This window comes from Oncorhynchus masou, chromosome 22, assembly GCF_036934945.1.
Source record: "Oncorhynchus masou masou isolate Uvic2021 chromosome 22, UVic_Omas_1.1, whole genome shotgun sequence".
Classification (NCBI taxonomy): Eukaryota; Metazoa; Chordata; class Actinopteri; order Salmoniformes; family Salmonidae; genus Oncorhynchus; species Oncorhynchus masou.
In genome coordinates this window covers 27,001,055-27,028,138 of record NC_088233.1, presented here as the reverse complement: position 1 = coordinate 27,028,138, position 27,084 = coordinate 27,001,055, and the positions used below count along the sequence as shown (strand labels likewise).

The 27,084-nt window shown below is 44.1% G+C and overlaps 1 protein-coding gene across 2 annotated transcripts; it reads right to left on the bottom strand.

The window, feature by feature from the left end:
- LOC135509252 (GTPase HRas) lies at nt 1-26,834 on the bottom strand. 2 transcript variants are annotated; one of them, XM_064929754.1, is made up of 6 exons: nt 26,550-26,834; nt 9,969-10,105; nt 7,208-7,386; nt 4,084-4,243; nt 3,741-3,865; nt 1-3,619 (listed from the first exon to the last, which is right to left on the bottom strand). In XM_064929754.1, exons 2-5 carry the CDS (start codon nt 10,077-10,079, stop codon nt 3,746-3,748), a joined length of 570 nt encoding a protein of 189 aa, XP_064785826.1. In that variant the 5' UTR covers nt 10,080-10,105; nt 26,550-26,834; the 3' UTR covers nt 1-3,619; nt 3,741-3,745. The 2 variants fall into 2 exon arrangements, with proteins under 2 accessions (XP_064785826.1, XP_064785829.1); XM_064929757.1 differs by having other exon boundaries at nt 9,969-10,102.
- Between the last annotated feature and the right edge of the window lie 250 nt (nt 26,835-27,084).

The following is a 27,084-nucleotide window of genomic DNA, read 5'->3' as shown; positions in this document are numbered from 1 at the left end:
TAAGTTCATCTTGACACCTTTATTCCTGCCCTGCTGCACATTTGCCATTTTGTTAAAGAGTAAATACATCTTAAATAGTTTATTTTCACAATCAAACTTCCAAACCCACATCCTCTCTCACATGTTCACACTACAGTTTTACAAGGGAGAAGCAAGCCATTTTTGGTTTCAGTCCTTGGGGAAACCCCCCCAATGTCCATGTTTTTGACCCCAAAAAAGTCTCCCCTCCCTTCAGACATGGCCTGCTGGCCTTGTATTCCTCAATGACAACTGATGTCCAATTTCTAAGCATTTACCTTTAGATGTGTGCTCATAACTGCCAGTCAGTCAAAGCACAGAGTATAGACAGACAAGGGACATTGTGTGAGATGTAGAATATAACAGCCAACTATAGTTCAGACAACTGTACAGTTCACATCTAACACCAGAGGTCTACTTGATAAACAAGTTACATAGCAGGTCTGATTTGTTTAACATTACACAGTAGATCATTATGGGGACAAAGATCTACATTTGTTTAAGATTGGCTATTTATTTTTCAAGGTACAGAGTATCTTTACTTTATGGTTATGGAGTGCCCTATACTAATACAACACAAATCATATTTTCTGTTAAAAACACTTTCACAGTTAAGACCCCAAAATCAACAATAAATTGAGAATAAAACACACACAAGACTAACATCATCCCTGAATCCCTCAGAGCTCCAGAATATAATCTGTGGTCCACACAACACAGTAGAGGTGTTCCACCCAGACAGAGCCAGAAGAGGTATAGTGGCTGTTGTCAGAGGTAACGGTCAAGCCTGTGTGCAGTGTCTTCATATTCAGACCCCTTCATCCCCTGGGTCCAACATATGAAGGGTAGCAACCCAGGAAAGGTGAGATCTTGGAGTATTGTCTGACTGCAGGACCCTTGTGGTGGAGGGAGCAGGTCAAAAAAATCTCTTACATGCCAACTGGTATAATTGTATTCAGGTAAGATAGGGTAATTCAGAAGAGTGTTTGTTGGAGGGGGGCAGCTCCTGGAAAACCACATACAAGAGCGCGTACTGTACGTATACTAAGGAGCACCACTCACATGTATGATAGCAGCAAAAAGTCAGTGAAATTAAGCATTTCTAGCGACAGAATAAAGTGATTATTTTCCAATGTTAAGGTCTATCTTCTAGACAAGAGGTCAAGGTGTTGACTGAAGTCTAATGAGGCATCACAATGTACTACAGTATATGAGTCACTGTGGCTGAACTGTGGGGGTAAGTACCTTCAAAAACAGGAGGGGGAGATAAAAAGCCAGTGGCTCTTAAGGTAAAAAGAACACTTATTGAATTAAGATTAATTATGGCAAACTTAGTTTGGACTAACACACACAAAAACCATTAGCTAATCAGACGGGGCACGCCGTACAGACGGGGCACGCCGTACAGACGGGGCACGCCGTACAGACGGGGCACGCCGTACAGACGGGGCACGCCGTACAGACGGGGCATGCTAATCAGACGGGGCATGCTGTACAGAATCTCATCTGGTTGGACTGTTTCAGAGTTCGTTTTTCCTCATGTCTGTTAGTCAAGGGAAAGATAAACAAATCCCAGAAGGAGGAGATCTCCAAATCACCACCAGTGATTCACAACAGTTATCCACAGAGGAAAGCAGACAGACTACCACAAACACCTGCTTCAGGCAAACTTACTACTCTAAGGCATGAAGTACTAGCTAACAAATAGTAAGGCAAGTTAAACAGGACCAAGCAGTGTTCATTTGTATTGGCAGCCCTATGCTGCGGTTAGTGTTGTAGAGAGCGCAAAAGGTAGGTCTATCTACACCATTCAATATCCAGACATATCTGGATAAGAGCGTCTGCTAAATGATTCAAATGTAATTGAGAAATATCACAAGCGAACTCCTAAAGTGAAGAACATTTTCCTCTGACTTTTCTTGCAAATGAAGTTGGCTCGTACATGACCAGCTTGAATTAAATTATCTTCTCAGGGAACCAAAGATCCAACTGAGGAGGCAGTAGCGAGTAGAATGAGAGAGAAGGTTATTTTATGAGGCCAAAACAGTTTTATCCCACATATTACCAGTAATTTAAGGCAGGTCTTGTGCATTAGAATTTCAATTTCACAGATTTCATCCTGGAACATAAGATAAAGGCGAGACATTTCTAGACATTCCCGTTTCCTGAGCCTTAAAAACACAGTGAGGACCGATACTTGCAATCTAGAAATGTCAAAAACTATACTAAACAACATACTGTTGTCTAAGCAAAGGAATAGGAAATAAATGGATGCCACCAGTGTCTTAAAATAGCACAATCTCAAAGGGTATTTTGTTCCACTTCCCTGAAAGGCTGTGCAAGAATAATCTTTCACTACATAACCATCCCATGGTAAATAATGGCACTGCATGGACCAAGGAATGACGTTAGTCTCTCATCCTTCCAACTATCATTCAGCCAAACCTTGAAGGCAACAGCAAGTAAAACATCACTCATGTACCCCTCCCTTCTCCACCCAAGAAATACAAGCAAATAATAAATAGGGATGAGAGATGGTTTATTCCCAATTCTTAAACCTAGTAAGACAGTAAACATTCCTATTGCACCAGAACCTACAATATCTAGTACTATATTACTCCACGAAGAGAACTCTTTAGCACACTGACATGTGCGCACACAGACTTCTGTGGGGGAAGGCAATGGCACTCTGGGAAAATGAGTCCATCCATCGGTCTGATCCACAGCCATGCCCACGTAAGGGCCCCGAATAAGGACTTCCTCACGGTGACAGGTCTTAAAATAGCAACAGCCCATCACACAAAATAAACATCCTGGCTTACTTTATAGTGCCGAGTATGATCACCTTCAAAACCTTCGATCACAAAAAAGTCTGTTAAAAAACAAAAGAAAGTTCGGTTTGACAGCTAGACTAACCGTAAAAAAAAGAAAGTTAGGTTTGACAGCTAGACTAACTGTAAAAAAAAGAAAGTTAGGTTTGACAGCTAGACTAACTGTAAAAAAAAGAAAGTTAGGTTTGACAGCTAGACTAACCGTAAAAAAAGAAATCCTATCTGGCGTGTCTTTTGTCATGCTCCATCCCCATACTTGTATCCGTAATAATGAGGTTACTGCAGAGCCCCTCTAGAGAGGAACAAGGAGGCTAGGGGAGGTTAAATTAGGGATGGGGATTTAGGCTACTACTGTCCAGTCTTTCCAGGGGGTCAAATGTAAAATCAGGGTTTTGAGGTGTTGGTGAAGGGGACTCACCAGGGATTGGATTGGTGACGCCCCCCTTTAAGACCAGTGTTGAGACTGTAAAACAATAACTTAGCAGGAACTCATTGGAGCTGCCCAGCATGATCACTGGTGAGAAACAGTCATTAGTGGTGTTGCTCTGGCAGATGGACTCAAAGAGGGAACAGACAGCCTAGTCTAGCCTGGTATGGCCTGGCCTGGCAGGGGCAAGATCCCCCTCTCCCAAATGTCTATGGTACAGTCAGCCTGGTCTGCTTTTCTTAGACTGTACTCCAGTTTCAACGTTAGTTGTTGTTTCATCCTCCACCATCATTCTTTAAGTCCATTCTGCCACTAGGTCCACTCCTCACCCCGAACTGGTAACCTGTGGGAGAGAAGCAGAAATGATTAAGACATTGTGTAAGGATTCAGTGTCTCTCTGCTGTGAACGATGTTGTTGATTATGCTTGGGATGAAGTTGATAATGGGCTGAGTTTCTGAACGACCTCCATCATGACACCACACAGCGGCAGCTCATGCAGTCCTGTCCACTCTCGTCCGGAGGGTTGAGCTTCCTCAGCTTGTGCTGCCTGATCTCTCTCACTAGCGTGTAGAAGGCGTCCTCTACCCCCTGCAAATAAACCAAACACACAGTCAGAACAATCCGCAAAAAGGTGGGCATTACATATTTACAAGTTCGTAAACTTGATGGCCATCAACAATATAACTTCTGTGTATTTGTAGAAAATGTTCCCAGCACTGCACACACATACATACCACACACACTGCACTGAGGGACACGCACTGCTCTCCGTGTGTGTGTGTGTGTGTGTGTGTGTGTAAGAGTACCTGTCGTGTCTTGGCAGAGGTCTCGATGTAGGGAATTCCGTAGCTGCGGGCCAGTTCCTGTGCTTGCCGCGTGTCCACGGTACGCGATGGGAGGTCACATTTATTACCCACCAGGACCATGGGCACGTCGTCAGAGTCTTTCACACGCTTGATCTGTTCCCTACAGGAGGACAGAAAGACACTGGTCAGTTCCCTGCTTGGTTTAACCCGTTTCTTCAAATAGGAGGACCATACTGGACATTACATGGGCCTGAAACTACAGTAACTATCATTTGGAGTAACTGTAGTAGTATGTAACTGCTTGTACACATACCCAGTGATGTGGTGGTGAAAATAGGTGGGTAAACTGATCGCTGAAAAAAAGTTACGCTCACTATAGTTTCAATGAATTTTCCCGCAAAGTGCGTTTACGTTTATTATAGTAAATTGAAACGAATCATGAACAAACAATTCAGTAAACTGAAATAAAATAATTAACAAACATTGGAAAACTCAAACTATTATCTCTGACTCCAAAACTATCCAAAATAAAATAACAACATGAATTAAAAAACGAAATGGGATTTTCAAGCCTTTGGAGGGGGCTTTCAAGATCCTGAATCTGACGGGTAAATACAGTATGTCATTGGTGGCGATGTTTCAAATAGGCCTAGTTTGTGCATCACCATCACTAGCTAAATGGAAAAATTGGTTAGGTATCCAGCTTAATTCTTGCACAAAAAAAGTTAAAAGGCATTGGATTGGTATAATCCTGGACAAGATCATTTCTTTCCACCATATTTTTTGCACAAGTCTCAGCGCTAATTCCTTTTAAATCCAAGTCACATTGAGATGGTGTAATGTATAAATTAAACCTAACCTATAGCCTGACCCATTTGCACCTTATGCATTACTGCCCCCCAGTTGCAAGAAGTAACATCCCAAAAAACCATACAGCACCAAATGGTTCCTAGTCTCCCTCACATGCTTTCTGTCCCAAACAGTAAAACAACATAGAAATATTGCTATACAACTAAATAAAAACGAGCAAATCAGGTCTGAAAACAAATGGAAACAAATTAACTTCAAATAACAATCAGAAAATTAATGTAAATAACAACACAAACTATAATAAGCTTTCTCTGCACATATCCACCTGTTACACCATCATACCACAACTAATGCATTTTGTAAAGCATTGCCACGATCAATTCCCAATGAAGGAACAGGGTGTTTGTGGGTCATTTCAGCCTTATGTATTAGGATCCTACCTCCCTCCCCTTCTCTCCATAAACAACACCAGTCAGACACTAATAGCTGTGCTGTACACTGCTGGAGGAGGGATGGGGCAGTAAACTGCATGATCTCATCTCTCCAACATCCATCTAGCCAGCAGGCCAGGGGAGTGTGAGTGTGTGAGGGGAGAGGGTCAGATCTGTTTGGAGCTCAGCACAGTCACAAGCAGAACAGTTAACCGGATAGACGATTTCTAGTGGTGGCATTCCAGGTTGTCGTGCCTGGCATGTGCATGCCCAATGTCTATGGCCGTGTATATGATGAGATGGATGGGAAGGCAGAAAACAGAATGAGCTAATCACTTAAGCAAACAGCCAGTCAGATGACTGTGTGACAGGACCAAATGGACTGGGTCAGATCTATACATCAACCCCTCAATTCACCGTCACCATCTAGCAGTAATACCCAATGCAACCCTAGTGGAGAAATGGAGAGAGACGGGGAGTAGAGAGAGAGACGGGGAGTGGAGAAATGGAGTGGAGACAGAATAGATTACCATCATCTCCGTCTGGAATTCTTGCCTTCCTCCATGTCATTGGGAGTGTTCCTCCTCTGCTCTACTCTCCTCCCTCCCTCCCTCCATGTCATTGGGAGTGTTCCTCCTCTGCTCTCCTCCCTCCCTCCATGTCATTGGGAGTGTTCCTCCTCTGCTCTCCTCCCTCCCTCCCTTCCTCCATGTCATTGGGAGTGTTCCTCCTCTGCTCTACTCCCCTCCCTCCCTCCCTTCCTCCATGTCATTGGGAGTGTTCCTCCTCTGCTCTACTCCCCTCCCTCCCTCCATGTCATTAAGAGTGTTCCACCTCTGCTCTGCTCTATTCTCCTCCCTCCCTCCATGTCTTTGGGAGTGTTCCTCCTCTGCTCTCCTCCCTCCCTCCATGTCATTGGGAGTGTTCCTCCTCTGCTCTACTCCCCTCCCTCCCTTCATGTCATTAAGAGTGTTCCACCTCTGCTCTGCTCTATTCTCCTCCCTCCCTCCATGTCATTGGGAGTGTTCCTCCTCTGCTCTCCTCCCTCCCTCCATGTCATTGGGAGTGTTCCTCCTCTGCTCTACTCTTCTCCCTCCCTCCCTCCATGTCATTGGGAGTGTTCCTCCTCTGCTCTACTCCCCTCCCTCCCTTCATGTCATTGGGAGTGTTCCTCCTCTGCTCTACTCTCCTTCCTCCCTCCCTCCCTCCCTCCCTCCCTCCCTCCATGTCATTGGGAGTGTTCCTCCTCTGCTCTACTCCCCTCCCTCCCTTCATGTCATTGGGAGTGTTCCTCCTCTGCTCTACTCTCCTTCCTTCCTCCCTCCCTCCCTCCATCCCTCCATGTCATTGGGAGTGTTCCTCCTCTGCTCTACTCTCCTCCCTCCCTCCGTGTCATTGGGAGTGTTCCTCCTCTGCTCTACTCTCCTCCCTCCCTCCGTGTCATTGGGAGTGTTCCTCCTCTGCTCTACTCTCCTCCCCCCCTCCCTCCGTGTCATTGGGAGTGTTCCTCCTCTGCTCTACTCTCCTCCCCCCTCCCTCCATGTCATTGGGAGTGTTCTTCTGCTCTACTCTCCTCCCCCCCTCCCTCCGTGTCATTGGGAGTGTTCCTCCTCTGTTCTACTCTCCTCCCTCCCTCCATGTCATTGGGAGTGTTCCTCCTCTGCTCTTCTCTCCTCTGGTCTAATTGAGGCAGGATCGATCTCATTGGCAGTGTGCTGTAGTCACTCCAAGGTGGAAGGCTAAGCTTTCTATTGCTGTGTTAAATGCTAAGGCATGACATCACCCAGCCAACTGCTGCAGAGAGCTTTCACACAAGACACCCATGACCCCCCCACCGTCACATACAGCCCACTGGCCGGTCAGACACACACACACACACACACCTGTACTGGTGGATGTCCTCAAAGGACTTGGTGTTGTTGATGGCGAAGACACAGAGGAAGCCCTCCCCTGTCCTCATGTACTGGTCCCTCATAGCGCTGTACTCCTCCTGACCTGCAGTGTCCAGGATGTCCAGCAGACATGTCTCCCCATCAATCACCACCTGCTTCCTGTATGAGTCCTGAAGGGGGGGGGGGGGGGCATCCTCCAGTTACACTGATTCTCTACCCAAGTGTGCACTTGCTCACTCCTGTTTAAGGATTTACAAAAATTGGTTTGAGGTGTAAGGATGTGTATAAGTTAAAGGGAGCTGTGGCTGTGGACCAATTTAACAAATTCAACCCCTGGTGCACTAAATTAACATACAAACCATCTGTACAATGTAGAGAAAAATGGGGCAATTCAAGAGGGTGCTATGAAATGAATGTCAAAACATATTTTACTTTGCCCAATGTCATAAATTACACAGAACTAAATCATTAGATTCTCTACAATATTATAAACCTAATATACTTGTACTTAACCGTGTTGATGAAATAAGAACGTCAATTTGCTGTGACCGTTGCTAGTTTAGACTGTGCTGCTCTTGGTTGTATCTCGTCCATATTTGGCGTTGTGAGGTGGTACCATTTGGAGGTGTTTCCACTAGTTGGACCAATCAAAAATCAACTTGAAACCCTTGTCATTTTCAACTGCAACAGCTTTCATTGCCTATATTGGCGATCAAACTACGTTGAGAGAGGTTGTTTCGATGGCAATTTAAAGGGAGAGACAAAAACAGGAAAAGATAGTCTTCGCGGAGGGTGGATACTGAAATTCAGCCTCTTAGTATTGTAAATAAATATATATTTAGTCCTTATTTTGTTTTTTATTCAGCGGATTTCATTTAGAAAAAGTGCCTGTTTTCACACGCGAACCTGCAGCTACTAGTTGGCATGTAACTTCAAAGAACAAGCCGAGTGCATTTACAAGCTGGCCACACTGCTCGGGTCGCATGCACGAGTGGAGATTATTATTATTATTATTATATCTTTTTTTACACATGTTATCCAATCATTGCACCCGCCCTGCTCGTGAGCGTCTGCGTAGCCAGGATCTAAAATAGAACTTGCTTCTATTTGTGACGCAAGTCATGCCTCTTCCATCTACTCATTGGCATATACCCACGTGCCATCACCTCAGTGATTTTTTGGAGCGTATACCCATGTGGGTGAATGAAAGATGAACTGAGGTCCACAGTCTAGTTGGTGGTGGTAATGCACCTTAAAGAAAGGTTCGCTGCCAACCACCATATAAAGTCCAAAGAAGAAGCAGCCTGAAGGAGGAGAATTTGCTAGAAACAGTTGGATTATCCTTTTATCTGTGGATTAATTGTCAGAGTTGAAGACCTGCATTTCAAGTAAAATAACAACCCAATGTTTATATCCAAATTAGACAGCAAGCTAGCTAGCAACAGCAAGCTAGCTAAATTGCCATAAAATGTTTAATGCTTTTCGACCTGTCCCCAAGTTAATATAATTGGTTCAGAGTTTGTTTTGATATTTCAACCTGTGTCCTGATTTCGTCTGGTGTGGGGGGACAAATTGCGCGTGTGCGGTCTGGTCAGCATGTTCGAGTTCTATTGAGCAGTCAGCACTTCATGATCATTCCAGTGATATTATTATATTCACTCTAAACATGCTATATTCTCAGAGTAAATCTTCTGTAACGTTTGAACCATATAAGGTAGACATGGGTTTTGGATGATTTATTTTCTGAATTCTCTATGGAATGGACACATTTGTATGAACCTTGAATGAATTCATCCTTTTACGGGTGAACACCCTACAATCTGTAATGAATGCGCTAATGAAGTATGAGCTGAAATCCATTGATGCGTGTTCAGTATACTAACCAACCATTTACACATGTCTCTTGACTAGGCTTAAAGCAGGAGTCTGGATCTGGGACCTGATTGACAGTCTCTCTCACACACAGGCACACATGCGTGCTGTGTGACTGGCCATGCTGTGTGACTGGCCATGCTGTGTGACTGGCCAGAGAAGTAGTGGTATCAAAAGGGGCAGAGTGCAGGGCCAAGGTTTAGCGTCCCAACACACAGACACAAGGTGCATGGTCTTTCTGTGCTAATGCATAGGGGCCAGGAATGCACACACAAAAAGGACATTGTCTGGCCTGAGGTAGGCGTGGTGACAAAGAGAGAGGGAGGGAAGATAGAAACGGACAGTGACAGTGTGCACCGGGGAAGCGAGACCACGGACAGACAGAGCTGAAACTTCACTGCTTGACATGTATGATGAAATCTTGGTTGAGAATTAAACGACTGAACAACGAAACAGCACAGCAAGTAAGTGAAATAAATCGGTTTTGATTATGTTTTACTTGTAATGGGGACATATGTAAATGCCACCAAAATTACTTTTTGGTCAGTGTGGTGTGTGTTTCAACAATTTAACTGTACTATAATGCTTAAAAACGGCACAAAAATTTGAAATATTGGTTACCGGTATTGTTTTTTTTGGCAAGGAGAATATTGGATATCGTATCGGGCAAAAATGTAATGTCGGTGCATCCCTACTACAGACCCTGGTTTGATTTCAGGGTGTATCACAACAGGCCCGTGATTGGGAGTCCCATAGGGCGGCACAAAATTGGCCCAGCGTCGTCTGGGATAGGGTTTGGCCAGGTTAGGCGGTCATTGTAAATAAGAATTTGTTCCCAACTGACTTGCCGAGTTAAAATTTAAAAATTAACAGTACATACCTCTATGGTGGGGTCGTATTCATCCACAAAGTGGTTCTGGATGAGCTGGATGGTGAGTGCACTCTTCCCCACACCTCCAGCCCCCACCACCACCAACTTGTACTCAGTCATCCTCACTGCTCCCCACACACACACTGCTGTGAGAGAGAGAGAGAGAGGAGAGAGCAGCAGATAGGAGGGGGAGAGAAAGGTTCATACATTTCACAATGTTTTCTGTTCTTAGATGTCTATTAATTCGCACGTGTTCTGTTTGACATTAGCTTCCACGAACGCCTACCTCACTATTTTGTTTACCACCACCTCTGCCTAGAGGTGAGATGTGTATGTAGGGCGGCTGAGTTTGAGTCCCCATCAGAGGAATGTCAAATGTGCTGAAGGTACTCAATGTTCCAATCCGCTCCCACACAACGAGAGAGAGACACAGAGAGTGAGGGAGAGGTTTGACACCGAGTGCTCCTCATTCATGCCTACCTCACAAATCAGAAGCCTCATGGTTTTTTTAATACAGCATCGAGGTGCTGTTTCCTTGAAAGCATGTGTGTAGTGCGCGAGCAGAGCATTTGAATAGCCCCTTAATTACAGTTGAGTATGATGCTTCTTCTGGTTACTGATAGTTTCTTGATGGGCGCAAGCCTGACTGTTAGAACTGCCAAATTCGCCCATGGATAGATGATTAGTTGAAAGTGTATGGCTGAGAGGGATGATGCATACGGAATAGCAAATAGGTCTGACAAGAGGACTGGCAAACATACAGTAAATTGAGAAATCATGTAACTAAACAAAAATAAGAAGAAACTATACCATGGAACAGAGGTAGATGATATAAAAGAATGATTGTAAAACGCTCTGGATTACTTCACATGATATTCCAGGCAAAAAAAACTAACTACGCCCCAACAGTCGTCATTGAGGCAGATGGCTTGTTCATAACAAAACCCTTTCATATTGCCAACCACTTTAGCAAACTTATCAACAATTTAAAAATAATTATCTTAGGCATGACATACAAACAACAAATACTGAGCCTTCATATTCCTGCATAACGGACCAAATAACAAAAGACGAGCACTGTAGTCGAGTTCCACAAAGTGGGTGTGGAAGAGGTGAAAACTACCTGATACCAACAACCTGGATGGTAAATTGCGGAGGTTGGTAGCGGAATACATTGTGACTCCTGTTTGCCACATATTCAATTTAAGCCTCAAAAAACAGTGTGTGCCCTCAGACATGGAGGGAGACAAAGGTCATTCCACTACCCAAGAATAGCAGAGCACCCTTTAATGGTTCAAACAGCCAACCAATCAGCCTGTTGCAAGTGCATAGCAAACTTTCAGAAAAAAATTGTGTTTGATCAGTTATTTTATAGAAAACTAATTAGAGATTCTCAGCATGATTGATTATAGGGAAAGGCACTCAACATGCTCGGCACTGACACAAAGGACTGATGATTGGCTGAAATAAATTGATAAGATTCTGGGAGCAGTTTTGTTAGACTATAGTGTTCTCTTCCATGTGCAAACAAGGGTGTCCAAGAGAATGTTGAAGTCCTTTGGTTCCTCAGATTTCCGAAAACCAATGTCGTTAAATCCAACGTGAGTGCCAATGGTGACAATATTAGAATAGTTGTCTAATACTGAGGGCAGGAGGGAGTTGATGTCTTGGACATGGGCACCTGGGTGACAGTAGACCTTGGTGGGCCCACAAGCAGGCCAAAAAAACAACAAATTACACCATTGAGCTGCCCACAATGATGGTCGTGATTGAATCCGATGGGGAAGGAAGAAGAGGAACAGAACGGGCCTGCCCCGGGCAAGGAGGAGGAGGTGTGCTTCGACTCATGCCAGCTTGACTCACCGCACATGTACCAGCGGATGGCTTCGGAATCGTCTGGGAGATGAAGGACCTCGTTTCCTTTGGTCAGCACCCCTGGATGGCTGCTGGCTGTTGGTGTACTCCCAGGATCAGCACTGACTCACGGAGCAGGTATGTCCGCCACCAGCAGAGCGAAGCTGTTTAATAGCGGGATCTGATCTTCTAGAATATATGGAGGCCGACCAGACTGCCTCCCACCCAACCTCCACCTTGCCAGTGTCCAGTCTCCCACTGGCCTCGGAGTTGAGCTTACCTGTCCAGTGGATTGGAGCAGGACAGTACCGCCCAACTCATCGACCACTTGGCTGTAGGAGGCATTCAGAACTGAAATTGTGTGTGCCTGGTCTGCATCAAAGTACATCTTGTTTTTCCCACAGCTCAGCTAGCAGGCAGAGAATCTCTTCCTAAATCTGCTTGATGATAAATTAACAAAATCTCTTCCAAAATATATCAGTTCCACCTTATTTTGTTTCTCTTGCATAGATCTCACACCTAGCACATTTGAGCTCAGATGTAGACACATACCACTGGTGTTGACTCTAGCACTGCTAGCGTTAACTTGCTCTGTTAGCAGTTAGCAATTATGCTAACTATTGTGTTTTTTTGCAGGAATCCAGGATACAAACATGCAGTCCAGCTGAAAAAGCTAACTGCGTCGCGGAATCTTTAGCTATCAGAAATTCCAATGGTTAAAGATGTTGTTGACATGAAATAAATAAAAATAAGAATTAATAAAAACAGATCGAGTGTAGACAGTAGAGTCGTGGCCAAAAGTTGAGCATGACACAAATATACATTTTCAATTTCTGCTGCCTCAGTTTGTTTGATTGCAATTTGCATATACTCCAGAATGTTATGAAGAGTGATCAGATGAAATGCAATTTATTGCAAAGTCCCTCTTAGCCATGTAAATTAACTGAATCCCAAAAAAACATTTCCACTGCATTTCAGACCTGCCAGCCCTGCCACAAAAGGACCAGCTGACATGTCAGTGATTCTCTCGTTAAGAACACAGCCATGAATAAAGAATGAAGAATAAAGAATGGTACCAACACATCTTCTGAGAGCAACTTCTCCCAACCATCCAGGAAGAGTTTGGTGATGAACAATGCCTTTTCCAGCATGATGGAGCACATTGCCATAAGGCAAAAGTGATAACTAAGTGTCTCGGGGAACAAAACATCAATAGAGATCCATGGCATATGTACAAATACAATAGGATCCATGGCCAGGAAACTCCCCAGACCTTAATCCCATGGAGAACTTGTGGTCAATCCTCAAGAGGTGGGTGGACAAACAAAACCCCACAAATTCCAAGCATTGAATATGCAAGAATGGGCTGCCATCAGTCAGGATGTGGCCCAGAAGTTAATTGACAGCATGCCAGGGTGGATTGCAGAGGTCTTGAAAAAAGAAGGATGAACACTGCAAATATTAACTATTTGCATCAACTTCATGTAATTGTCAATAAAAGCCTTTGACACTTATGAAATGCTTGCAATTATACTTCAGTGTTCCATAGTAACATCTGACAAAAATATCTAAAGACACTGAAGCAGCAAACTTCATATTTGTGTCATTCTCAAAACTTTTGGCCATGACTGTACACTGATCTGTTGTGTGTGCTGATGACGTCTGTTGCATTATGTGTGAGAATGCAGTTGTTGTACAAACGGTAATCTTGGCTAGTTTTGCTTGCAAAAACTTTTGTTTTATTCCGAACATTTTAATATTGTTCTAGTGTACCACGGGGCAGCTGGCTAGGGCCATTATTGTTTTCGTTTTTTACTAAAGACCTTCCACTGACCTTGAATAAAGCCTGGGCGTCTATGTACGCTGACGACTCAACAGTATACACGTCGGCTGTAACAGTAAAATAAATGGGTAACTAGCAATAGGCTGGTGCTATATTTATTTAAAAAAATAAAAAGGAATTGTTTTTGTGACAATTCACTCACTCAAGCTAATTTATTCTTGAATAAATGTTGTGATTGAGCAAGTTGAAGAGACTTAACTGCTGGGTGTAACCCTAGATAGCAAGCTGTCATGGTAAAAACATAGACTCAGCGGTTGCTAAAATGGGAAGAGGTCTGTCCATGATAGGACATTGCTCTGCCTTCTTCACATCTCAGTCGACCAGACATGTCCTACGGGACTTAGTTTTGTCGCACCTGGACGACTTCCCAGCTGTGTGGCCATGTGCGAGAGAGGAACATAGGTCATTTGCAGTTGGCCCGTAACAAAGCGGCACGCATTGCACTTCGACATGCATCTCAACTTCTCATGCCTCAAAGTTGAGGAGAGAATGACTGCATCTCAAATTGGTCTTTGTGCGGGGTGTCGAAGGTACTGAACTCTCTGTTCAAAAATGTAGCACACAGTTTGGACACTCATCACATGCAACCAGAGTTCTCTTCAGGTTCAGGTCCAGAACAGACTGAGAAACACACAGTATTAAATAGAGCCATGACTACATGGAACTCTGCCATCCCATGTAAGACAAGATAGCAATAAACAGATAAAACACTTTACTACACATTAGTTAGCAGTAATGTGACCGACAACGAGGTTTGAAAATTACCATATAGTTATGCACTTGTATTTTGTACTTACAAATATAATAGATTTTTAGAAATATTATTAAAATGGGTTTGCTGACCACAACCCATTCAATTAATATTAAGTGTTGTTTATTTGGCATCAGGAGAGCACAGCGCATGGAAGAAAGCAGTGAGATATGCAATATTGTTCTGTTTCTGGAAATGGCAAGCCTAGTTCATGGCTAGCCTGCGATACAGAGTGCGGGGCGCTTCATTTCGGTCGCGCACGGATCAAACTCCCCCCTTCCCCAGAGTCAGCCCCGGGTCTTCAGGGCTGAGCCCCGGGTCTTCAGGGCTGAGCCCCGGGTCTTCAGGGCTGAGCCCCGGGTCTTCAGGGCTGAGCCCCGGGTCTTCAGGGCTGAGCCCCGGGTCTTCAGGGCTGAGCCCCGGAGGTTCTGTGACGTCCCTGCTGGGATCCACACAAAATATGAAACATTATATAATACAGAACATTAATAGACAAGAACAGCTCAAGGACAGAACTACATACATTTTAAACGTCACACAGCCTACATATTCATACATACAGACAATATCTAGGTCAAATACAATCCGTGCAAATTACAATACAAAATATATCAAATGGCTGTGTCTCCTTAAGAGTGCCCGTTTGTGTAGCTAGTAATGCTGTGCGCACTGTGCAGTTCCAAAACAATCCAAAGGGTGTCAGCCTAGACCACAAATGTATGTTTTGCATATGTACAAATACAGGCACCTAACATGATTCAAAATCATGAAACATCCACACGAGCTCAGCCATCCACATAAAGAGACGTACGTGCAAATACTGAACTGGGAACATTTTCACACAGAAATTTTACATGATGTCACAATCAGAACAATTGGGTTAAAGCCCTGAAAGCCCGCACCTGGTGACGTCAATGAACCCCAGTAAGAGTTGCTTGTTCTTTTGCAGCGGCCAATAGGGATCCTAATAAAATACCAATTCTAGACGCATTAAATAATGGCAAACGAATGCAAAAAATCTAACATTCATAATTTCTCTGATATGTTCCATAGAAAATAGATATCTGCACACCGTGTTGAGTGTACTTTGTGGCACTGCAGAAGTGAAAGCCACTGGGGTCAGTGAGTTCAGTGGAGAGGACAGAGAAGGGGAAGCCGTGCAGTCAGAGGGTTTTTGGACACCCAGGTGTACCTCGTCACCCCACCCCAGTGGTTGGGTCCGACGCAGAAATTACACAGGGCTACTCTGTCATAAATCAGGGGCTCTCATTAAACAACTCGGGCCGTATTCGTTAGTTTTGCAACGGAAAATGTTTTCAACAAAAACCGAGCACTTGTTATTGGACAAGGTAGGTCCCTCCCCGTTTTTCCTGCCTGCTTATACATGTCTCCTAGTGAATATGATCCAGTTGGACTAGGCCCTGTTCTCTTCCAGAACACATTCTTTCCTCATCCCATCCCGGCTGTATCACACCTGGCCGTGATTGGGAGTCCCATAGGGTGGCGCACAATTGGCCCAGCATCATTCTGGTTTGGTCGGGGTAGGCCGTCATTGCAAATAATAATTTGTTCTTAACGGACTTGCCTAGCTAAATAAAGTTTACATGTAAATAAAATAAAAATCACGCATCTGACATGACTGGAGAGAGAGGGACTCCAAACACAGGCGGTGTGTGTGAATCCTTTAGAATGGATCCTTCAGCCTGTTTTGACCACTGATCTGAGAGGCCAGAACATGACAGGTGAGAGCTATATGGTGGAAATCTACTATATCCAATCCATTCACCGATCAGTGATGAAGGAGAGGGAGGGAGCAATGTAAGAGTATTGAGACCCTGACACAGTAAGGTGTCGAGTTCAACGGTATGTACACATCCAACAGATTGCAGAATGGAGCGTGTCTGACAGAGATAACCATGGACACTAAGTTTCTCCAACAGATCATCAGATATGAATGTAGCCTAGATGACACAGAGGACATACTGGTGATGGTATTGCTCCAAGTGTCACAACACACAGTTCGTGTGTCACCTAAACCTACAGAACAGTGTCAGACTACAGTGGTTCACGCATAGGACATCAGTGCCCTAAAACAAAAACAGCTAACAGAAAGCTATCAACTTGTAATTTTCCCATACGATCTCAGCACATGCATCACAGGTACAGCCTCACTAAACTAAGCCAACCAGTAGGCTTCTAATTTGACAAGCTAAAACCCCCTACCCCAGTGAACTGGGTTGTGTTGCGTGGCTAAAAGAGACACTCAGCTGAAGTCCAGCCACTGTACTCTCACTCTCGTGGCTGACAGGCTGGGTCAGGGTGTCAACTGTCAAGTAAGCTGCACGAACCATACATACTCACGCACACACAATGACCCGTGAAATGACAAAGGACATAAGCCAAACAGCAGCAGTGGGGAGTCAAAAGGGCGATGTTGTTGGTATACACTCAGCAGCTTACCATCAGTCAGTTAGCCTACATATCCTTCTCATGACCACTTCTCTACGGCAGGACACCGTGATGAAGAGTCAGTGAAAGGGTAAACTGACCACAATAAGGACTATTCTTTGCCCCTGTGATTTATCATGACAGGTTTATAGAAGAGCCTCCCTTGTCCAATAGCTCTTGACTGAGATTTTTTTTTAAAGATATGGGACAGCCAACCAACTCACACCTCCTCCCACTGCAACCCAGTGTATGGATCTGCCCTACCCTTTATCTTCTACTGTACCCACACACACATTCCTCTAAGCTACGCGCATGCACAGATCCCCTCAGACTGCTGTGCAGAAGAAATATCAGACAATGCAGAAAAGCACGAGAATGAACTTCACTCAACTTTCTAGAATTTTCCACTTTAGTTAAGACTATCAACATTTCACTCTACTGTGGGAATTGTGCTCGTATCAACACAATATTAGCCACTTTCAATGTAACATACCAAAAGAAAAACTATACAAGGTTTAGTATGCAAAACTATCTGTGCAAGAGAGCACATTGGAGTAGGAGTGTATTGCATTGCCGTACTCTATACAGACCGGTGCGCCATAACCAATCAGAGCTGTAGTAGGCCTATTTGCAAATAGCCATGGCCATATATGGATCTGTGCCATTCACTTTGAACTGGACTGTATTTAAAGCATTAGCGGTCACGAGTAGATGACCTTTATTGGTATCAAAGTGAGAGCTGAATGTAGCCACCTGTGCACATTTGTTCAAATTGTTTGCTAATTAGTGAGTTATTAGTCCAGTTAGCCATTTTCTTGTCAACAATTGGTTGCTTCCAACAGGTGCACAAAATGTGTGCATTTCGAACTATCTTTGAAAAGCGAGTCAGGTAAAGAGCTTTTTTGTCTTAAAGGGGCAGTGTTGCATTGAGACAGTCTTAAATAAGCTAAGTAGCCAATAGGCAGAGGGTAGCATAACTTGTCTGTTTCTCTCTAATAATGGTATGCAAATAATAATGACTTTATTTCGTAAAGTGATTTCTTACATCAACCACCACAACATTTTCAGTCATCTCCTTGTCTGAAGGACAAGTGGATAAATCAGTTAATATCAATCCCTGCATGTTTTTTTCCAAACGTCTCATGGAATAAAGGTTTACATTTTACACCACACATTTGCTGCTACTGACAGAACAGCTATTTCCATGTTAAAATGTTATGGGATGCATTTGTCTCCATTGTTTGTGGTAGGCAACTCTGGTAGGCCTACATCATTATCAAATAGCCACAGCAACCTACTTGGCGACTGTCACAATGTTCAAGTTTGCGCTTAGCGGACCTGAAATCTGCTCAGTGCCGGAAAACATTTGAGGGAACAATGCCCACACAGATGACTTGCTAACAAACAGACCCTGGATCTTCTACCGGATATAAGCACCCTACTCCTTTAATACACCACAACCTTCTTGACCAAACAACCACCGGACTGACCCACCCAACCTCTTCACTGCTCTCAGAAATATCCCTAACAGGTCAGGTGCTTTTTGTATTCCCTGACACAGTCAAACACAGCATCCCCTGACACAGTCAAACACAGCATCCCCTGACACAGTCAAACACAGCATCCCCTGACACAGTCAAACACAGCATCCCCTGACACAGTCAAACACAGCATCCCCTGACACAGTCAAACACAGCATCCCCTGACACAGTCAAACACAGCATCCCCTAGCCTACAGTAACCTCCTGTCCCCCTTTACAGTTTTAGCTCCACGAAGCCCTGTTACTGCTTAATGTGCTTAAAAAAATTTAAAAAAAACAACTGTACACACACGCCCTGTGTGTACAGTCCACACACACTAATATGTCTGCACAGGTGCTGCAGTGTTCCGAGAGGAGTAACTAGTGACACCAAACTGGACTCTGGACAGTTTGATGACAGCAGGATACACACCATTAAAAAAACACCCCATTTACAAGGCTAATGCAGTGGCAGGGAGTCAAAGGCAACAGAAACACTCCAAGTAAACTCCTATATGTGTCTCTCGATGTAGTAGTGTATTAATTGAACGTCATGCACCTCTGCTAATCTAGAGCCCCTGTGTGTGTGTGTGTGTGTGTGAGAGAGAGACCAGAGTGCGTTGTTGATGAGTGGACTGTTGGGTCACTGATGTTAATGATTGAAGGAAGGCTTCTTGCTTGCTGACAGAGAAACTGCCCGCTGGTCTGTTCTCCACCGCTCCAAACCCCTCAAGGCTTCTCCTGCACAGCTGTTCCAACAGGCTCTATACCAGACTGCCAGGGGGTTTCATGGAAACAGGTAGCTCTCTAGATCGGCTAGACCATCGCCAATGTCAACACACGGGCTTGCGAAAAACAACCCGATGGCTATAATTCTAACACTACAGGAGGGGATTACCACAACCTCTCAATCATGTGGGCAAACATTTAGCTTCCTTCTTCCAAGTAAATGAATTCAGTAAAAAAGAAAAAAACACACTTCTCGTTTATGCACACACTGTGCTCTAACATCACCAGATACTGGGCATATACTAGCTAATAGAGCAGCTGAGGTGGATGTCATGTCTTGAGGTGTCTCTTGGCTGAGCCTGGACATACCCTGGGCTACTGTAGTGTTATCTCCTGCAGCAGAAGGCTGTAACAGAATAAAAAGCAGTGATACATTCTACAGTGATGGAGGTCTGGCCCAGAGAGAAAAGCTGCAGCTTTGCTCTATCCCTCTGTGTAAACAGGGGAGATGACTTTTTGCACACAGGTCGTTGTTGCCTTTTCAACATGGAGATTTAGTAGGAGGCAGATCATTTTTACTGGGCTGTGTGTGTCCTGGAAGAAAGGTGGACAACATAAAAGGAAATGAGAGGCACAACCAAATCAACAGAATGGACAGGGTGGGCCGAAGCGATATCACAATATTTCTCAAATGTTTTGAAAGTATGGCGGTATTTTTTGCTACTGAATAATTAAAGTTCTAAATATATAGAGCATGACCCTTGAATGGCAACAAATTAGTTCTAAGTGGTTTAAAAGGGCTTTATACTCAACCAAACTAGAACAAACGGACAGTGAAGTAGTACAATTTGTAGAACTTATAATTTAGCACGGTATCAATATAGAATTGAAGATGGGATTTGGATCCAAACCTGCAAACCGGTATCCACGATATATCGCCCAGCTCAAGGTGGGCCAATCCAGGAGACAGTGACGATTACTCCTCCCCTGTCCAAATCATCCCAGCCCCTTGGTGCTCCTCCTCTCCTCCCCTGTCCTAACCATCCCAGCCCCTTGGTGCTCCTCCTCTCCTCCCCTGTCCTAACCATCCCAGCCCCTTGGTGCTCCTCCTCTCCTCCCCTGTCCTAACCATCCCAGCCCTTTGGTGCTCCTCCTCTCTTCCCCTGTCCTAACCATCCCAGCCCCTTGGTGCTCCTCCTCTTCTCACTGTCCTAACCATCCCAGCCCCTTGGTGCTCCTCCTCTCTTCCCCTGTCCTAACCATCCCAGCCCCTTGGTGCTCCTCCTCTCCTCCCCTGTTCTAACCATCCCAGCCCCTTGGTGCTCCTCCTCTCCTCCCCTGTTCTAACCATCCCAGCCCCTTGGTGCTCCTCCTCTCCTCCCCTGTCCTAACCATCCCAGCACCTTGGTGCTCCTCCTCTCCTCCCCTGTCCTAACCATCCCAGCACCTTGGTGCTCCTCCTCTCCTCCCCTGTCCTAACCATCCCAGCCCCTTGGTGCTCCTCCTCTCCTCCCCTGTCCTAACCATCCCAGCCCCTTGGTGCTCCACCTCTCCTCCCCTGTCCTAACCATCCCAGCCCCTTGGTGCTCCTCCTCTCCTCCCCTGTCCTAACCATCCCAGCCCCTTGGTGCTCTTCCTCTCCTCCCCTGTCCAAACCATCCCAGCCCCTTGGTGCTCCTCCTCTCCTGTTTCACCTCCTCCATTACACTGCCCATCTATTGAATTAGAGGTCGACTGATGAATCGGAATGGCTGATTAATTAGGGCCGATATCAAGTTTTCATAACAATCGGAAATCGGTATTTAAGGACACGGATTTGGCCAATTTTTTAAATATTTTTTTAACGAGGCAAGTCAGTTAAGAACACATTCTTATTTTCAATGACGGCCTAAGAACGGTGGGTTAACTGCCTCGTTCAGGGGCAGAACGACAGATTTTCACATTGTCAGCTCGGGGGATCCAATCTTGCAACCTTACAGTAAACTAGTCCAACGCTATAACCACCTGCCTCTCGTTGCACTCCACAAGGAGATACGCAAATGAAGTAAGCCAAGGTAAGTTGCTAGCTAGCATTAAACTTATCTTGTAAAAAACAATCAATCACTAGTTAACTACACACGGTTGATGATATTACTAGTTTATCTAGCGTGTCCTGCGTTGCATATAATCTGACTGAGCATACACGCATCTGACTCGGCAGCCGCAGGCTCGTAAGCATTCATTCAAACAGCACTTTTGTGCATTTTGCCGGCAGCTCTTCGTTGTGCGTCAAGCATTGCGCTGTTTATGACTTCAAGCCTATTAACTCCCGAGATGAGGCTGGTGTAACCGAGGTGAAATGGCTAGCTAGTTAGCGGGGTGCGCGCTAATAGAGTTTCAAACGTCACTCGCTCTGAAACTTGGAGTGGTTGTTCCCCTTGCTCTGCATGGATAACGCTGCTTCGATGGTGGCTGTTGTCCGGACGGAGGCTATACTGTTACACTGGCAATACTAAAGTGCCTATAAGAACATCCAATAGTCAAAGGTTAATGAAATACAAATGATATAGAGGGAAATAGCCCTATAATAACTACAACCTAAAACTTCTTACCTAGGAATATTGAAGACTCATGTTAAAAGGAACCACCAGCTTTCATATGTTCTCATGTTCTGAGCAAGAAACTTAAACGATAGCTTTCTTACATGGCACATATTGCAGTTTTACTTTCTTCTCCAACACTTTGTTTTTGCATTATTTAAACCAAATTGAACATGTTTCATTATTTATTTGAGGCTAAATTGATTTTATTTATGTATTAAGTTAAAATAAGTGTTCATTCAGTATTGTTTTAACTGCCATTATTACATTTTTTTAAATTAATTATTATTATTATTGTTTTTTTTTTTAAATATTCTTATTGTTATTTTTTTTAACATGGGCTGATTAATTGGTATCTGCTTTTTTTGGTCCTCCAATAAATCGGTATCGGCGTTGAAAAATCATATTCGGTCGACCTCTAATCTGAATGACCCTGTAGCCAGACTCTCCAGTCTCCCCACCAGCTGCCCATCAATCAATATCTTACAGTTACAATTGGCACATTCTAGGACATCTTTTTACTTATGCTGTGCATCTCAGAAGATAGATATACATCACACCAATGTGGTTCCTGAGATTTTTTCCCCTGACAAAGTTAAGGGCAGAAGAGAGTAGGGGCAGTCTGAAAGAAAACCCCTGGGATTCCAGGGAGGGAAACTAGTTTCTGTGGTGAAGAAGTGAAAGTGAAAGGCGTCAGGGTTCAACAGAAAGGAATGCTTTGAGACAATAGCTTCAAACAGCATCACCAAGTACAGTACATAGTTTCCATGTTGTATCATGGATGGTTGAATTATCATGAGAATAACAGTTCAACTCTAATGTGCCATTACATGGAAGTCACATCATATGACATCTCCTTGAGACGTGCCCACATTGGAAAGAGCCAATAGCGGCAGTCTAGGCAGATTTGAATTGTTACTGGTAAGAGGAGCTTTTTACACACTCCTCTATGGGTGAGGGGAGACATAGCTGTGCCATTCACTGACAATCTAGACTGTCAGAGGCTGAATAATAATCCAGACATACATAGGGAGATGAATATGTGATGCAGCCCAGCCTGCTGACTCCAGGAACACTTGTTGTCTGTAGGGATCAGTCCTGTGGTGTTTGTCTAGCTTCTACTGAAGGAGGACACCATCACATGGGATGCACACAAACGGCAGAGTTCTCCCTGTGGCAGTGCCCGGTGCCAGCCATTCCCTCTCCTCTCTTTCTGACTCTGTTTGGTAATTAGGGCCAGAGCACATTGAGTCTCTCTACCAGTCTTAATTAGCCCCTTAAGTGTACACACACAACACTGTTACAGTGCACACACCACACAGCTACAGCAGTCATACACAGTTTCCAAAATCCCACCCACTACAGTAAACACATATTTTTTAAAAATCCAGACTTAATGAATTGATCCAGAATTCTAACATAACAGAGGTCAAGAATGGAGGAGTCAACCCCTTGCGTAAGTACTTTTGAAATGGTGACGTATATTAAAAAAGTCTAAAACACTTTCAGTCTTCGGCCACAGCCCTGTCTGATGATCTACTCCACTAAATCTCTGTGTGGTTGTGCCCTTTTGCTCAAGGGGTGGTACATGAACATGTGTAGGGTTATATATAGCTCACGGCCACCTCGAGCAGGGGAATTAACAGTTCCTTTTGAAACTCTAGAGCTCTGCCTGGACCATGAGGATAATCTGACATGACATCTTACTGAGGGCGCAGGCTGGAAAACCCAGCAGCGTTGTAGTTCTTTGCACACTCAAACCGGTGCACCTACTACCATACCCTGTTCAAAGGCACTTAAATCTTTTGTCTTGCCCATTCACCCACTGAACGGCACACATACACAATCCATATCTCAATTGCCTCAAGGATTAAAAATCCTTCTTTAACATGTCTCCCCCCTTCACCTACACTGATTTAAGGGGATTTAACAAGTGACATCAATATGGGATCATAGCGTTCGCTTGGTCAGTCATGGAAAGAGCAGGTGTTCCTAATTTTTTGCACACTCAGTGTATACTGTACCTTGGGGCAGAACACAACTCATTGTATTCAGCATTGACTTGCTAGTAGTATGCTACTCTTGCCACTCTTTTGAGGAAAGGTAGACCACCTTTCCACCTGAATACACAAATAACTGCCCCTCTCTCGGCCCCAAACGTCCTCTATCGAGGATAAAGAACTTAAGAGTGGACTTCATGCGTCGCCACTCTCTCAACTAAAACACTTAATAGGTTAAAGGATCCATATTGGCAGAGCCACAAGTCCATAGCAGGGATAGAGTTTTAATGGAGCCATGATGGTAAGAGAAACCTCTCTCGGGAAAGATCACAATCGAACACTGAGAAACCATCATGGAGCCTAGACCAAGCCCCCCCTGTGCACCATCACTACATGAGGCTCAGCTGCAATGCTACAACACAATGTAGCCCAGCCTTGACACAATTCAGCATCAGAAAATCCATCCATTTACAAGATAAGGTAAATACAGAGGCCTTCAGGACTAACCCCATTACATCCATGGCTCATCCATCAGAACACAATGTGAAGATAGAAGCCCGCACATCATATGAATAGGATCACAGAACAAAACAGTTTGTCAACTAATTAAGAGACTTGGAATCAAGATGTAGCATCTTATCAGAAAGCAGGAAGGGTGGAAGTGCAGTGTTCCCTCTGCTCTCGCCAATAGTGACAGAGGAGGTGAGGGCCCTAGCTTCAAAACAGCCTCTTAGCAAAATGTGACATTTTTCCATTGGGTCATCCTTTCAGGTTGTTAACCAGGGATCAGGTGATGGAGCCAGGTGGTGAGATGAAAAGGACAGATGACCACACTTAACACTGCCAACCTCTGACACCTGTGGGCCACTGGCATGTAGGCTGTGCAGCGAGAAGGGCCCACTTAAGTGTCAATGCAACATAAAATGAGAACCAAAAAAAATAACTGATCAAGAAATATGAGATACATATATTGTTAACAGTCAGGTTTGTGACATTGACTAAGCATTTCATGGTGAGTAAATAAGTGTGTTTTTGTGTATGTGTTTGTGTGTGAGAGAGATCAGGTGAGATGATTCATCAGACAACCCCCATCAACAATCAGAGCCATCCCTGAGAGCTGCGTAAACAAAGGCCTTCCTGGACAAGGAAGAACCCACCCAGAATCCACTGCTCTATTATAGTCCTCCCCAAGAACACAGGCTGAGAAGAGACCTGCAGGCAAAACAGCACACACAAACACACAATACAGCCAGGACCATCAGTGGACAAAGACTATTTCTATTCAGCTCCATGACAATAGAAAGCAACTGGAAGACCATCCATTGAATCTATTAGTAAACAATCCCCAACGCAAAGCCACTCTTCCCAAGAATTAGAGAAGTGCCGTGTCCCTCATGTAGCTTCAGCTAACCATTATCAAGTGTTATATACCACCACCGTACCCTTTACACGAATACAACCCTTTCTAAATCTAAGAGTGTCCAAATCAATGGTATATCTAGCTTGAGTGTAAATCTGGAGAGACCTTGATCAGCATGATCACTTTTTGTATATAAAGGTATTGCTCTCATGGGCTATTGTTGACATGAATCATGCTTCACTTAGGTTGTTCCATTTGGCATACACTCATAATAGTCTACCGTATTACTAAGCACTGGTCTATTCTGTATTATTACTTACTACTAATAATCATGGTCAACTTCATCTATTTGTTTGTTATGATGATATCAAAACACCTAATGACTGACGATGGGTGAAACTGACCTGCAATGAATGAAATGGAGGCATATAAAGACTGAGAATATATGATGCTTTTAGGCTACATCATGGGTCATAGATCTGTCTCTTGGTCAACACCGCATGTATGATGTCATAGCCCACTGAGGAGCAATGAGAGTCGCTACACCTTGTAGGTATCGGTAGCTAAAATAGCAATGCTGTTGAATTAGCTTTGTATTTAGCCTTATGTGAGATATTCTACCGGAAATACCAGGCCTCTCATGCTTTTCTTTTTTTTTTTAAACTTCAGACTACTCAACAACAAAATCGCATGTTATTCCAAGCATCAGCTTCGACTGTAAGGCATGCGACATAGACAAACTTGCGACGTTGTGGTCTGGTGAGCCGACAGTAGTCGGCTGTCTCTAGACTACAAACATAATATATTCCTGGTCCTTGACCAATCATATCTGTGTAGAATCGGGTTCTTAATCAACTGCCTAGTAATTAAATGCAACTTCCGCAGTGCTACAATTCGGTGTAGCCTACAAGACGGGGCGTCACCCTTGTCTGTGTGGTCTTCAAGCTACAGCCACTATTGCAGCGCTCATCGAATAGCCTGGCCATACAAAATGGCAACAGTTTAATACTTGAATTTCTTGACAATGCCAATGAAAATATCAGGGGGTTCATTTTCTAGTATGCCTTCCTTGGTTTAGCTTACCCTATATATCAGCAGCAGATGACCCCCTGTCCGTGAAGTTTATGGGCTGACCAGAGGATTTAGCCTACGAACTAAATTCCTATATTTAAGAAAATAATATACACAAACTGATTCAATAGGCCTACCAATATGCCTATGGTTTGGGTCAATGATCACGCGAAAAGCAGTTTGTCTGCCAAAACGTCAGACTACACCTCCCAATGTTGTGCTTGCCAACGAGATTCAGCCTGATGTACGTGTGAATGTCCTAAAAAAATAAAAAGGTGCGCCGCAGCAGTGGCCGTGTGAACGAGCTCGAGCTGTAAACACTACTTTTGGTCCCCTGTATGGGTTCCCTGGACCAAGCACACAAAATAATATTGAGCGACAGTTCAAATAGCTTATATTTGTGTAATAGATGAAAAACGTGCACGCAATACTTACAACAAGCAGAGCTCTACTCAATAATCAGGAGCGTGACTTGGTCTACTGGAAACAATGTTTCAACTCAGTAGCTTCTGAGTGTTCCAAGAATAGAAATACAAATGGTAGGCCCGTTTTCTCAACGAATGTCTCACAACAGTGTTCGACAACATAAATATGTTATTATTCCAGAACTCATACTTTTCAGCCCAATTTTTACAGCATTCGTTCAATGTTGTACGCGAGGTTAAGTCATAGCGCACAATGTGCTTCGAAGACCGAGAGGATGAAGTCAAGTCTGTTGGAGCCCACGCCCAGCCCTGTATGAACCGCCCCGGTGAGCACATGGGTGTATTCATTCTGCCGATTCTGTAACAAAACGTTTCTTAAACGGAAACAATCAGAACCAAACGGTGAGGAATTTACCTGAAATTGTTAAATAGAAACTCTGGTTTTGCTGTTGTTTCCGTTCTTAAACGGTTTCCGTAATGAATACACCGCTGTTGAGTTGCCTGTTTTGACCATCCTTATTACATTGGTCGGTAGGCCTATCTGT